At 40.0% G+C, this 14,961-nt stretch overlaps 1 protein-coding gene across 4 annotated transcripts; it reads left to right on the top strand.

Moving 5' to 3' along the window:
• The first annotated feature begins 1,949 nt into the window (after positions 1 to 1,949).
• eomesb (eomesodermin homolog b) lies at positions 1,950 to 14,172 on the top strand. 4 transcript variants are annotated; one of them, XM_081716169.1, is made up of 8 exons: positions 1,950 to 2,262; positions 8,417 to 8,691; positions 10,027 to 10,692; positions 11,355 to 11,509; positions 11,933 to 12,054; positions 12,498 to 12,656; positions 12,794 to 12,855; positions 13,016 to 14,172. In XM_081716169.1, the coding sequence occupies exons 3-8, from the start codon at positions 10,172 to 10,174 to the stop codon at positions 13,764 to 13,766; spliced, it is 1,770 nt and encodes a 589-aa protein (XP_081572295.1). In that variant the 5' UTR covers positions 1,950 to 2,262; positions 8,417 to 8,691; positions 10,027 to 10,171; the 3' UTR covers positions 13,767 to 14,172. The 4 variants fall into 4 exon arrangements, with proteins under 4 accessions (XP_081572295.1, XP_081572306.1, XP_026861075.2 ...); XM_081716180.1 differs by lacking the exon at positions 8,417 to 8,691; XM_027005274.3 differs by lacking the exon at positions 1,950 to 2,262 and having other exon boundaries at positions 8,095 to 8,691.
• The last annotated feature ends 789 nt before the right edge of the window (positions 14,173 to 14,961 follow it).

Here is a 14,961-nt window from a genome sequence, read left to right on the forward strand (position 1 = left end):
GGTTCAGGTGTGTCTGGGGGTAAAGACGCAGGATTTCTATTACATTTTGAAAGGGTTTGGCATGTATCATACAACTCGCTAGTATTCAGTTCATAGTTCAGTGCTAATTTTTATTTTTCATAATGCAAATGAGTTTTTCTAGCATGTTCCCAGAATTAATATGGTTATCTTCTAGGAACGACAGTGTAATTCCTTTAGTAGTACTATGGGTACGTATTTTGTCATGCCCCTAAAATTTTGAGTCAGTAGTAGAGCTAATTTCTTACTTTTTCAGTGCATTTTTGCAAAACCAATAGCTTACAAAAAGATGCTTAAAAAATTAACTAAATAAATTAAAAATCCCAGTGATTTTCACACACTGTTCCTTAACTTAGGTACCAATTGTCATGCATTTTCAAGTTGTGTTGTATGTGGTGATATAGTGTTACACTTGTGCTTTGTGTTTCAGTATTCTGCAGTGTTCTATGTGCAGTGACATGTCCAGTCGTCAGGAGCTAGTGCAGTGGATGTGATGAGTTTTCTGACCTGCAGGGTAGAGGAGGTGCAGCTCTACTCTGCAGGACTTTGTTAGCTTTGTTACAGTCACAAAGCATTATAGTCTAGGGGACTCTGGCTGTCGGAGTTGTTTTCTTTCAGGAAACAGTGAGTGTGTTGCTCTCCTCTGGGGCTTTACTGCAGAATGAACACAAATTAATATCATAATTAGATATTGAAAAGAAACAACTGTCTGTGTGTGTGTGTGTGTGTGCCTGCGTGCATGTGTGTGTGAGTGGGTCTGTGGATAAAAATGGATAAGGATAATTTTCTTTAAGGACTACATGTATACATGTAACTACATGAAAAAAATGTAAAAATTACCTTATCATGTACAAAACAAAGGAATATACATAAACTACTTCTTCAGAAACCAGGGCACTGCATACACACACGCGCGCACACATGCACACACACACACCGAGATGAAACTATTGTCCAGTTGAAGTAGAAATGTTAATATGACTTCCATCTTGGTCACAAAAAAATGTCAAAAAGATTGTACAAAGACTCCAAGGTTCTTACATGAGGGTTCTCGCCAAGATAATTATGAGCTCCATAAAAGCTCACTCCTAAAAAGCAGTGGACGCCGGCAGCCAGAGAAAAGGGCCTGGTAGAATTACTCTCTCTGCTTTCGCTTTATGCTCTTTAATAAGGGCAGCGTCAGATAGAGGCTTCTTCATGGATGGCCTGAGGTTCGCACCAGGCTTAGCAAGAAAGGACAACCATTCAGAGCCTCTGTTTTCTGTGTTCATTAACAGAGAGAGAGAGAAAGAGAGAGACAGAGCAAGGAGAGAGGGAGAGAAAATCTGCTTTTCGTCCTATATATCATCAGATTTTTTTCCTCTACGTGGTGCATCTCCAACATGGTAAAAAAGAGAAACAGGCTGAATAGGCGAAGAGGAAAACGAGGAAGAGGAAGATAAGGGGAAGATGAAGAGGTAGATGAAGACCCAGTTGGTGTGAAAGGGAGCAGATATGAAACACATAAGCTTTCAAAGTTTTATTTATTTATTTAGCTCATTTTGGCCTTTAATACACTTCCCAACATTATTCCTTTAGAGTCTCCCAGAATACCTGGATAAGGTTAATTACTAGAACACCAGAGTTTGGACTCCTGTGCTCCAGTAGCTTATTATGGGCAATAGAAAGCATCTGGGAAAACCTTTCACTCTCAGCTCTAATGAGATACACACACACACACACACACACACACACACACACACACACACACACACACACACACACACACACACACACACACACACATATATACACACACAATACACAGAACCATGTATTACTGCTTGACAAATTCATATTCCTGCCAAATAAGAGTAATGACTGAGGTCACCAGTGACCCTGATGAGAACCTGGAGAGATCACTCACAGCAAGAGGGAATGTGTATGCACATATCTTTGTGCATGGACATGTCCATCTATGCGTGCATATTTTGGTGTGTATGCACTGCCCTTTAATTTAACTCAGCCATTTCACATTTTGTTAACGTGTGAAAATGTTTATAGTTTGCACAGCATCTTCCTGTGTGTTCGACTTCACATCCTTTTGCTTACAGCCCTACAGGCAGAAAATGTCTCTCGCTTACCTTGTTGCTCTCTCCACCGTCGTGACTCATTGCCTCTTACAGAATGCTGAACGGGGCAATGCTTTGGCTTTAGACACCAGCAAAGAGGGCAAAACACCTCAAGGTTGCCAGATCTTGGTAGGTAAGTGGAAAAAAAAACTTTTATGACAACTGCACCTGCAACCCTAATATGATTCTCTTATGTACAACAGTTGGAGAATCCAATACAAATTTGTAGCCTTTTAAATCCAAAGGGAATTAACTCTTTATTTCACTGCATGTGTGTTTGTAGGTATGTGTGCAATTAAATCTGATTAAATTAATGGCAGTTCCAGCCCAGCAGTATTGAACAAATACACCTGAACAGCAAAAGTATAGCTAAACTAGATCTCACTAGATCAAGCTATCATGCATTACCCTTTCTTTCAGGAAACAGAGAGACAAGCCAGTAAATAATAATATATATTTAGCAGTTAAGTATTTAAACATTAACGCTTATTAAATGTAAATAGTGCTTTAGTAAATTAATATTAATATTCTCTCTGTAAAACAATTAAAACAGAGTAGTCATTTAGGAAAGTGTGCAACAAATAGATGTTTGTCAAATTAACCCTCAAGTGAGGAATTGAAATATTTGAGTGTACTTGAGTGTATATTCAAGTAGTCAGAGAAAAATCTAATCAAAATATAACAATATGGTAAAACACGCAGGGTCAATCAGCTGTGCTGATTTGGAGCATATGTAGTGCCTATGCCCACCATCTTAGTTAAGCATAGGTTTTGGAACAAATTAATTCAATAAATGGCATTGTTGGATCCATGTGCCTTGCATTCAGTAACTACAACGGTCCAACCACCTTTCTATGGTTTTCATTTGGGACACACTGACAAATTTGTCTTCAGCCATTTTAGAGTTTCTTTGTGATATGGAATATTTGTGGAATGTCAGCCTTTCAACAACTGATGATTCTGAAGCAGTTTATTTACTAAATTAGTAAAACAGTGTTTCCATATACATTTACCTATACTGTACAGAGTGCTATTTTTAGTTTATTTGAAGCTTTTAGATGATGATATGTTAAATTGTCTGAGAAGCTGTTATACTTCTTCCACCACTGGTGAAAAACAACAACAGCATGTGTTTGATTGAGAACATCTCTCTTTGGGTTATTAAAGGTGCAGGGTTTTGAAAAACTGAATTGACTGAAAATGACTGAATTGTAAGGTACAGGTTGTATTAGGTGAAAAATACTATCTAAAAGCAGAAGGCCTTACTTAGATTAGTGATCATTTCATCATAAATACGTATACTCTAGCTCCACCTAAAGAATGACTCCCTACATGAATATGTAGCAATTTGTACCTCTGAGAAAGACTGACAGAGTTAGATTACGCACCATTTTACACTAACCTCAGAGAAAGGTGCTAAAATAAACAATGGGAGAATATCAGACAGTGATGGAGCACTGAAGCAGGAAACATGTTTGTGTGTATCTGTGTGTGTGTGTGTGTGTGTGTGTGTGTGTGTGTGTGTGTGTGTGTGTGTGTGTGTGTGTGTGTGTGTGTGTGTGTGTGTGTGTGTGGTTGGGTGTGTCTTTGAAACAAAACCTTAGTTTTGTTGGTTGGTGGGTTAGGATCAGGATTAAATAATTAAGTTGAACTAAAATGTAGCTTTAGAAATACATTGGTGTATTTTGAAAATCTATATCATGCTGACTGTATTTGTCATGCTTTGGTTGATCTATGTGACACTAAATGGAGCACAAACTGCAGCACCTTCCCATTCTGCTAGAATGTGTATGCACAGCAAATACATGCAAAGAACAGGACCAGCTACAGCTGATAACATCTGTGGAAAGAGTCTAACTTGTGCTCAATATTTAATTCATAGTGCGTTTCTGTATCGGTTCCATGTAAATCAGATTAATTAACTCAGGCTTTATCTTATGGCCATATGATGTGCCTTTGTGAAAAATAAAGGGCTTAAAAATTGCCTTTGGGGGAAGTGATTAGCCACAGAAACAATAAATCAATCAGAGTATGAATTAAGCTTGCGCGTGTTCGGGAGCTTGAGTGTGGTCTGCTGGTGTGTGGTAAGAGGAGGAATGACAATAGCTAAGGAAGCGTGCAGTCAATAGCTAATCTCAATGTGATACCAGACTCAGCATGTTTTCACCCAAAACCTTCCTTACTGTTACAGCAGTCTCGTGTAACCTTCGACTTCTGGGTTAGTTAAAACCAGTGAACGCATTTGCACACACAGGAAGCCGACACAGCAGATGTTTGCACGCCAAGAATACTGGAAATGCACTGGGCTTCTCTATGTGGTTCACGTTTCAAACACAGCCTCTGGGAGATCTGAACCATGATGGACAAATTGTTCTTCTCATGTTGTTGTCCTGCCACTGCTCAATCATAAGGCAATTAATTAGTTTATCAACATCATTCTATTCTTTTTACAAGTGATTGTATTAATTTGTATGCTTTCGAGGGGTGTCATGTACAAAACGATGCTAACAGGATCTAATTAGCAGATGCAAATGCGGGAAGAGTGTGGATTTGGGGTGCAGCAGAAGAGCAACTCTGTGGGAGAGCTGGAACGAGTCACATTACGAACCGCCCTCATGCTGTGGACCAAATGGGATGGTCCACTCCTGCTGCTGATCTTTACATGAGACAGGACCAGACCATAAATATAGACATGGGGGGTGAAGGGGGAGGAGGTCACGAAAGGCCTTGACCTTCTGGTGTCCAAATCCCCACCCAACGTTTTCTCTGTTGGGCCGAAAAGTCTTCTCGGCCTCTCTATAACACTCTTATATTCATTCCTGGCTACTCTTTACTTCATAATTATCTCTGTGTCATACTGTGCTATACAGACAAATATTCTGAATGACCTTTTATGAAAGAGCCATATTAGTATAGACCCCAAACTATTCAGATAATCAATTAGAGGAAATGGCTATGAAAACAACCCAAAGCTCCATCGCCTGCCTGTATGCCATCAGAGCAGCGTGCTGAAGAGCTGCTGGCATGGTTTTAGCAGACCTTCTGCTCCTGCCTGATGAGTCTGCCAAGCATGGCGAGCCAAGGTCAGCATCCCTGCCACCCGCCCGGTCTCGGCAGGGGCCAAGAGTGGCAAAGAGACGGAACAGAGCCTCTAGACGTGTCAAAATGAACTCTCTGCTGGGTAGAAGCACAAGCTTTTTCGAGTGGCCATCTTTGCCACATTTGGACATTTATATATGAAGTTTACACCCAAAGGACAAAAGCACTTGAAAAAATAAAATGGAGAAGAAAATCAGACATGAAAGGAAAAGTATCAGAACTCATGATGATACATTTTCCGCACCAAAGGCTCAAGTCATTTCCTATTTGAAATCACTCAACAGTTGTATGACGAAGTGTTAAATGTGCAGGGGAGTGCTAGCATCATACAGGGGAACTAGCAGACCACCTCTACTCATAGCAGTCTCTTGCTACAGTGCAGCGTGGGCAGGAGAGGGCTTTTCTATGAAAGCGATCTGCACAAACACGCAGTCCCCTCCTTTATGTGTACATGTGAAACGATGCACAGACTCCACACAGTGACCATCAGTACCCTGGCATTACAGAATATGAAACAAAAAGCAACAATTGCATCTTTTCCTTTGGTTAACACCTCCCACGAGGAGATAGTGAACAACCAGATAAAACAGAGAACAACACAACGACAGAGATTTTCCCCTTTTCTCAAGTGATTGTTGACACAGAATTAGAATACCTCCACCACACAAAAGTAGCAATGCAGTTTTTCCATTTTTAAAAATGCCTCTAGCCTTGGACAAATGGTGCTTTTAGTTATTTAAGGAAAAGTTAATCTACTTCCATTTATTGTCCTGTGGGACGAAACAGTGAGGAACAAGCTCCTACATGAGTCATTAACTCAACGAGATCACAACTCCTCTGAAGGACCTCACCTAACATTTATGCCAAACATTGTAATTTTCCCCTGAAAAAAATGAATTATTTACACCATGCTGGATTTCTTGAAGCAACCCTGTGAGTGTAGCATTTTTGCACCCTGAGTATGTGAGTTTTAGTCACACACCTTGCAAATTGCCTGAGTGTGTATATTCTGGTCACCTCAGAGAAGTGTGCAGAATGTTCAGTATAAAATCTGCTTCGGCTCAATTGCTTGAGCACCATCGTCCAGTCAAATGCAAACATGACTAAATAGAATCAATGGAGAAATAAAAGATAAAAAAAACCCCAGAAAGCATTAATCATAAACATAAATGCAAAAGTGAAAAATGATATGAAAGCCTGATCTCATAGGAGAGTAGACTGAGTGGTTAACATGCAGCTACAGATTAAGACTACTAAATGAGCTGAAATATTACCAAAACACCCAACCCTGAGACAGACTTTGTATAGTATGATAGGTACAATAACTCAGACAGTGATGGACTTGAGATCTGTTTGTCCTGATGCTACTGGAGTCTAACGGTGAGTGCACCTGTGTTTGATGAACTTTGAGCCTGGCACTCTGTTAGAGCTATACCCACAGATATGGGCCAACACCAAAGGAAATACTGCTACTACGGTGTATGAGTGAAGTCTGAATAGGAAACAAGCACACACACTCACTCATACAAACACTAATGCAGACAATAATATCCTGTTTATATGTCTATATGGAAACAAGCTGATTTTGTAAGTATCAGTTCAACACTATGGTCTGGGCTTTTTGCTGTATACACTGACTTCAGTAAAACTAATCCTTAATATGAATCCCTAGCTTTCAGGAATGCAGACAGACAGACAGACAAACAGACAGACAGACAGACATCATTCTGAATACTATAAATGTAGGCTTTCTGTGTGAAGTAGCTTACTGCTCACTGAGGGAGAGTCAACAGCAACTGAACCACAAGCTGCGTGACAACACCTTCATACCCTCTTTTTGCATGTATAACCTGTGCACTATTGGAACTGGCAGGAACCCAATTGCATGTTTCCCCTGCTCATGTTAAAAGGAAATTCCTTTTAATGTGGCATATGACAAACTAGTTATTTCACTGACCTAAAGACAAAAGAAAAAACAAAAATCTAATCAGCAAATTCAAATGCTGCAGCTGTTCCCATGTTCAAACAACCAAATTCATGTTTGAACAAAACCAATTTTAGTTAAAACACTGCCCATGTCCAAACAGATGCGTGCAATCTCCTTTGCCTTTGCATTGCATTTGAATTGTGTAAATAGATTAGGTTATATATGTGGTTTATCGATAGGCTAAAACTGGAATATAAAGGCAAACCTAAACTGTATAGGAGGACAACTAGCATCCGCTTAGCGAGAGGGAGCTGCTTCCCAACAGGTCTCTGTCCACGGCGTCTTCCCAAACCCGCTAATGAGAGAAGGTTATTAATCCTGTCAGTGGGGGGACGTAAATTCGCTTTCACAAGCAAAAGAGCTACTATGGGTAACTTTGGCACAAGAAACCTGGAATGTGTCCTCTTCATGTGCTCTGCTGATTATCTGCTCTGACAACAATATGGTAAAACTTCCCTTCCGCTGCCGCAAAGATCCCGGCTCCGACCTGCCGTGATTTAAATATGCAGTACGACAACGATGTCAGAATGTAGTTTCAAATGGACAATTTCCCTTTATGGTTACCAAGGGTAAAGCTAATAAACAAAAAAGAGATTAAAAAATACGATTTTATCTTTGTTTCCATAAATTTAAAAATATGAAAAGGCTAAGGTGTAGATAAAACTGAAAAGGCTTAGGAGTAGATAAATTAAACTGCATGTAAAAATGTTTTTTTAAACCCGTGTCAAAGAAATAGCGAGAGAGGACTGTAAAATACTCATTTTGAGCGACGGTCAGTATTTTCTCCCGAAGCAAACCTCGCTCTATATGACAGTGAGCGAGGTTGATGGGGAAAAAATTGATTTAGTTTCAAAGTGAGAGGCAGTGTCATATCTTGTCTTGTCAAAGGGTAGCTTTCTCCTCATACGGTCTGCTTTCAGTTTTGGCGTTGTGATAATGCTAGTACATTTGTCAAGCGAAACATCAGTAGATGTTTCTAGATTACATGCGTAATAATTTCCCTCTCAAACTAAACAAAAACATTTGTGGGGACGACATAGAAAAATGGCTGTATGAAACGTTATTGACTGTTCATCACCTCCGATCAGCTGGATCGGACACCCTGGGACGATTTATATTAAGATGCCTACCCCAATTTGTCTGTTCAGAAGAACTGCAGTGTGGCGATCCTAACTGATCCTAATACGGTATTATTTTTTAGTTTTTAGACCAGCTCTAGGGAGCGGGCTGACGCTAACTGTGGAACTTACCACCACCTATCAAAGAAGCGCTGGAGACGGGAGTGGGAGGGCTGCATCCTTATAGCAGACCGAAAAGACGCTTCTTCTCGCGCCGCAGTTGTCACTGCAAACGGATGCACGCGAGTGCCCTTCTCCAATACAATAATTCAGTCACGGAAGAGTCAGGACTAAGCAGGTCTTATTTCAGCGTAAGGTCTTTGTGTTGTCTTCCCGTGGGCAGATGGAAGTGCAACTGGTAAGGTGCTTTTCTTTTCTTTACACGTGGCCTGTTAAAATTATTGCTGCTATATTAAGCATAATTAGCTAGAAAATAGCAAATTTGGGTGTACGGATGGCCGCAATTGCAGGCCTATATTAAATCCAAGTTTCGTTACATCCAAAGCGAAAAAGTACATTAAGAAGCATATAACAGTGTATAACAGTTGTCCGTCTCGTTACAATATATAGTTCTCTTAGTGCAGTTACTGAAGGTGGAATTGTTTAATTTTATGTAATGTACCAATAGCGTATTTCTTTTACAAATTCTACAGTTTTTAATTAAGACTGTAGAGAGTAAAACATCTAAATAGCCTAGTTAATGTGCAATAAGATACAACTATGCAGTAGAACTGGATCACTGATTTCTTAATTAACAATTTCTATTCAAAAAGGTTTTATTGTCATAAAACGGTTGTCATTACATTAATTATCTTAATTAACAATCCCTGTTATAGCTTTTAATTGATATAGCAAAGGATCAATCACGCCTAAGATCACGCTAGTACGAACAAGCTTTTATTAGCCTACTGTACTGCGTTTGTGCAAGAAACTGAATAATATCGTATTTTGGTTGATTTTGCAGTTTAAAATTATTAAAATTATTTAGCTCAGTGAAGTGTAGAGATCAAGGGCTTATAAAACAGAAATTCATAACTGTTTGGGCAAAAATTAGTAACGTAGTTTTCTGTGATTATTTTTAGATTAATGAAGCATATCATAATATTAACATATCATAAAATAACATATAATAGTCTATCATACATTAAGCTACCCCAAAACATCAATAATAGCATTAAACATGAACATTTAGAAAGCGACAAAATACTCCTACTCCTACTCCTACTACTGCTAATAATAACAACAACAACAACAACAACAACAATAATAATAATAATGATGAATTATCGTGTGTTCTATTAGCAATAATATAATTTTTTATTTGTCCCAGCTCTCACCTTATCTCTGTTAATATAGACTTTCAGTAAAAAGCTAATGTGATAACCCTGACATTTTATCAGTCTGTCCGGACTGTGGGACTGCCAGTCGTCATAAAAGCCACGCCTTCTGTTTTCCAACAAATTGGAAGTCATCTTTTAGCTATAACAGACCTGCAAACACAGGAGACAGCTGATAGCAAAGAGGAAGTCGAGAACGTTGTTTCTCATAGTCTAACAGTCCTCTGTATATCTATAACAGATGGTCTAGACCTGCTTTTTAATTTTCTTTAAAAATTACAGTGTATTAATTGAAAGCTATTTATTTAGAAGTAATGCCAATGTTACATTCATCATTTTAAACATTATTTCCCCAGTGATATTACAAAGACAAGATGCTGCTCCGCATATGCAATAAATTCACGAAGATTCAATAATTCGCCTGAAGAACGTGCCACGCAATCACGAGTCCAGGCTGAGCGTGGAAGTCCGGAGAGCAACGAAGTCTTGTAAAACCCCGTCATGCCAGGCGAAGAAGATAGCGATGCTCCCATGCCCTCCCAGAGAGCCACAGATGAAAGGAAAGTTTCGCCGGTCAGTGGTGAAGATAACCTATCAAACAGTAGTCCGTATGTTGGAGATGGGGTGGGCACAAATCGATACTTCATAACGAGCTCATCCCAGCAAATGCAGGACAGTTCGAACCTGTGTTCCTTTCTCCCGTACGCAAACCAACCCGGCCCTGTCTGTGCCGGGACAGATGGATCGAGGTACCCAACATCGATTCACTATGGTTCGGTCCTCCCGTCTACGGGATTCTCCTCCTCTGTCTGTGCAGGACGCAGTCAGTTTGGTTCGGGTTATCAATTTGGGCACGGTTCTGGAAACATATATCCTTCATATCAAGGAACAGGGTCCGGGATCGCTTCCATGGGACTTCCTGCAGGGACAGGTGGGAGGGCTCAGGTCTACCTTTGCAATCGACCCTTATGGCTCAAATTTCATCGCCATCAGACAGAAATGATCATCACCAAGCAAGGGCGGTAAGTTGGTTGGACTCCAACATCCTGCAGATATGTTAAATTAACTCTGACGTTACTTTGGTTTGCATTAGTTGTTGTCTAGTCTGTCTGCACTGTAATTAAGTTTTCAGGATCCCGAGTATACTTATAGATCTAATAATTCTCTCTTGTACACTTTTAAAATTGTAAAATTGCTCAATTAACTCCTCAGAAAAAAACCCTAAACATCGGTGACGTTTTCCTGAAGAATACATACAGTGTAATGTTCCATGACTCGCACAATAGTTTGTGAGATTGTAATCAGTCAAAGCACCTTGGGCACCTTGGGTTTAAAAACACTAAAATGTATTGAAAGATCTGACGTGGTAAATGTATTGAAAGATCTGACGTGGTTTTGCATTTCACTTTTAACGTTTACTCATGTACATATTTGAGTAGAGTTTTATACTCAACCTTTAATTTAATTAATTGGTATTTTCTATCAGAGTAAATAAAGCCTTATCTTAGTTCGCCCAGTGATCTTTCCAGCACTGCTCTGAACATACCACATCGGATTTGTTCTTAAATAAATACAAATCATTTATAAATAATTACTTTAAACTCAGTGGCTCATCGGTAGACCTAGTTTCTGCTTTCTAGGTTTTTATGTACTGAGAGTGTGTTTCCTTCTTTCTTATAAACAGGCGGATGTTTCCGTTCCTTAGTTTTAATATTACCGGACTCAACCTTTCCACGCATTATAATGTTTTTGTGGAGATCGTTCTCGCCGATCCAAACCACTGGAGATTTCAGGGCGGGAAATGGGTTACATGTGGGAAAGCAGACAATAATATGCAAGGTATGAAAGACGGCAGAACATCACCTGCTAAAAGAGATCTGCAATTAGCAAAGCAATAACAACAACAAGAATAATGCTAACGATAATGCTAATAATGACAATGATGGTAGTAATAATAATAATATAATTATTATTAATAAGTATTATTATTATGATGATTAGTACTACTACTACTACTACTACTACTACTACTACTACTACTACTACTACTGATAATAATCATTATTATTATTAATAATAATAATTGTATTATTACTAATGATTAGTATTAGTAATAATAATAATAATAATAATAATAATAACAGCAATAATAATCGTAATTATTATTATTAGCATTATTAGTATTCTTATTAGCATTGTTGTTGCTGTTGGTGTTGTAATAATCATCATTATTATCGTCATCAATAGTTTTTGTTCTTTCAGGAAACAAAATTTATGTCCACCCCGAATCTCCAAACACGGGAGCGCACTGGATGAGACAAGAGATTTCCTTTGGGAAACTGAAACTGACAAACAACAAGGGTGCAAACAACAGTAATGCGCAGGTAAAAATAGAGGAAATTAGACACAATTATAAACGTTACGAAAAGCCACAGATTTGCCTGCTCATTTTACCTTGGTATATATCCAGACAATTGTTATAGCCATCTTAACTTTCATCCACCTTTGCCAAAGTTTTAACCTCGGGAATCTTAACGAAGAAATATTGGCAGGTTGTTTCCATTTATTTATACACGATTATGTAAGTCGTCGTTTACCAGTGGCGTAGGTTTTATTTCATCTTTGAGGGGACACTGCTCATACCACCCAACCTAACACATTATGTGAGTAGTATGAGCAGGAGTTACTGGGGGGGGGGGGGGGGGGACATGTCCGCCTCCCCCAAATATTAAACCTATTTCGGTTATTATACATTTACTATGATGTGTTGTTTCTGTAAAAGATTATTAAAAAATTAAAACCCTGTGATTTTTCCCCTCGTAACCAGATGATCGTGCTCCAGTCTCTACACAAGTACCAACCGAGGCTTCATATCGTGGAGGTGCCCGAGGATGGTCTCGATGACGTTAGGCGGGAGGCTAAGACCCAGATCTTCGTATTTCCGGAGAGCCAGTTCATCGCTGTCACTGCATACCAAAACACTGACGTAAATCTTCTTAATCGTTACTGAGTAGACTGTTACGCTAGCACGAATGAGAGTGCAAATAAGGTCATAGTATGCCACGACTAATCATACACTTTATAACATATTAACAAGTTCCGGTCTTTGGTATCTCCTTGTAGATCACGCAGCTGAAGATTGACCACAATCCATTTGCAAAGGGTTTTAGGGACAATTATGATTCGTGAGTATTACATGAAAGCTATAGCTATAAGATCATTGCTGTAATTGAGGGTTCACATAATGTGTGTTTAAATAATCAAGCTCTAGCAGGGTATGTTCCTGTGGTATGTCGTCTGTCTTTGTGTGCAATGTCCTCATGGCTGCTTCTTGACGGCTGCTAGGATGTATACAGCTCCAGAGGGAGATCGGTTGACGCCGTCCCCCACTGAGTCGCCGCGCTCCCACCAACTCGTGCCCAGTGGCCGCTACACCATGCAGCCCTTCCTGCAGGACCAGTTCGTCAACAGCCTGCCCCACAGCCGCTTCTACAACAGCGAGCGCGCTGTCCCACAGGCCAATGGCATCCTTTCCCCGCAGGTGGAGGACACAGGCGCCCCCCAGAGGTGGCTGGTGACCCCTGTTCAGCAGGGGAGTGGTGGTAAGCTGGACCTGGCGGGGTATGAGGGGGATTACTCCACCAGTTTGCTGCCCTACACACTAAAGTCCCTACCCCTGCAGACCTCGCATTCACTGAGCTACTACTCCGACTCCGCCTTCACGTCGGTGGCCGCAGGGTGGGGGTCCAGGGGCGCTTACCAGAAGAAAATGGCCAGCGCCCTGCCCTGGTCCCCAAGGCCAGGTCACACTGACTTCCCTGATAGTCAAATGCCTGACAAGGACAAACCAAGAGAGGAGGAGGCATTTGCCCCAGGCCCAGCGTGGGTGGAGACAATGCCGTTCTTGAAACCGCTGGACTCTGAGCCGAGTGTTTATTCTGTAGTCTGTAAGAGGAGGCGGGTGTCGCATGGCGGGTCCAGCACAGAGAACTCGCCCACAATCAAGTGTGAGGATTCACGCCCACTTACCTTTAGAAAAGAGACCTCATCCAGTTCAAAGAACATTGGCTATTGCCCCTTTTATGCTGCCACCTAGAGGCATTTCTGAGAGTTTCACACCAGCTGAGTGGCTCTGAGGATATCACTGAACTGTGAGACAGAGAAGCCAAATGTTTTTAGTGTATTGTGAGTTGACAAAATTATATTCTTTAGTTTGACCAATGATTTTATACATGATGTATTAAAGTGCACAACTTTTAAATTGATCATTTTCCCCATTTAATTCACTTCTTATTTATTACTCAAAAAGTTTGTGTGCACGGTCCGTCAGATGTCTGTTCAAAATACACTTTCCTTAAGATCCATAGCATTAAGGTAATTAAAAGTTAAACAACACTCCTATCTTATGGTGCCACAGAACATTGGGGGATGTAACCCAGATAGTCTGTTTTGATTAGTTTGCATTGCTTAAACCAATAATAAAAGTCTGCCACACATTGGAATGGATCTTCTTTTTATCAGAGTTTTTGAAGAAAAATACATAGGCTACAAAATTTTTCTTTTGATTTTTAAAGCTGCTGTAATGAAGTTATAGTTGTTATCAACTTCAGACATCACTGCCAAAGGATGCTGCCGCCTTCTTTCAAAGAAGTCCACCCCCTCCATCCAAAAGCCTGCAATTTTTTCTTAGATTAAATGATTATTTTGCTGTATACTTAAAGCTGCTTCAAACAATTTATCTGAAAAACACAAGACGTGTGTATGTCCTGATAGCTCTGCCTATAGTAATAAAGACAGCAGATTGCAGCTGCTTGAAAGTGAACAGCAAACATAATTCGAGTTCAGTATCCCGATACCATCAGAGGGCGCAAGATTCAGACTGTAGCCTGCTGTGACCAGCAGGGGGGACCACAGAACAGGGGAACATGAAAACAACGAATTGGGAGTAACTGGCCACATGAAATCCTACGAATGAATGAATAAACAAACATCTTGCAGCACAATATCACACCCAATCATATTTCGCTTTATTCACATCTGCAAGTAGAGCAACTGCATATCCAAGGGTGGAAGTCACCTATGTAAAGGTATACTTAGCTGTGGTCAAGTGCTTACATAAACCAGTGTCCCCAAGAAAGCTGTATGACGATAGAGACTGAAGGAACATCTTAACCTAGTTTGAACATCAAATAACTAAAAGAGGTATTGTAGTAGGAACTTGAAGTCAGTTTCATAAAACTGGTTTAATTAAAGTAATGCTGTATTGAACTTTTTTTCATCACACTGGAGTG

The sequence above is a fragment of the Electrophorus electricus genome, chromosome 1 (genome assembly GCF_041902795.1).
Source record: "Electrophorus electricus isolate QZ-2024a chromosome 1, ASM4190279v1, whole genome shotgun sequence".
NCBI classification, from domain to species: Eukaryota; Metazoa; Chordata; class Actinopteri; order Gymnotiformes; family Gymnotidae; genus Electrophorus; species Electrophorus electricus.

Coding starts and splice junctions, on each gene's coding strand:
- eomesb (XM_081716169.1), top strand. CDS start 10,172: ATGCCAGGCGAAGAAGATAGCGATGCTCCCATGCCCTCCCAGAGAGCC. Junction 12,055..12,497: donor CAAACAACAGTAATGCGCAG/GTAAAAATAGAG, acceptor CCTCGTAACCAG/ATGATCGTGCTCCAGTCTCT. Junction 12,856..13,015: donor TTTAGGGACAATTATGATTC/GTGAGTATTACA, acceptor GACGGCTGCTAG/GATGTATACAGCTCCAGAGG.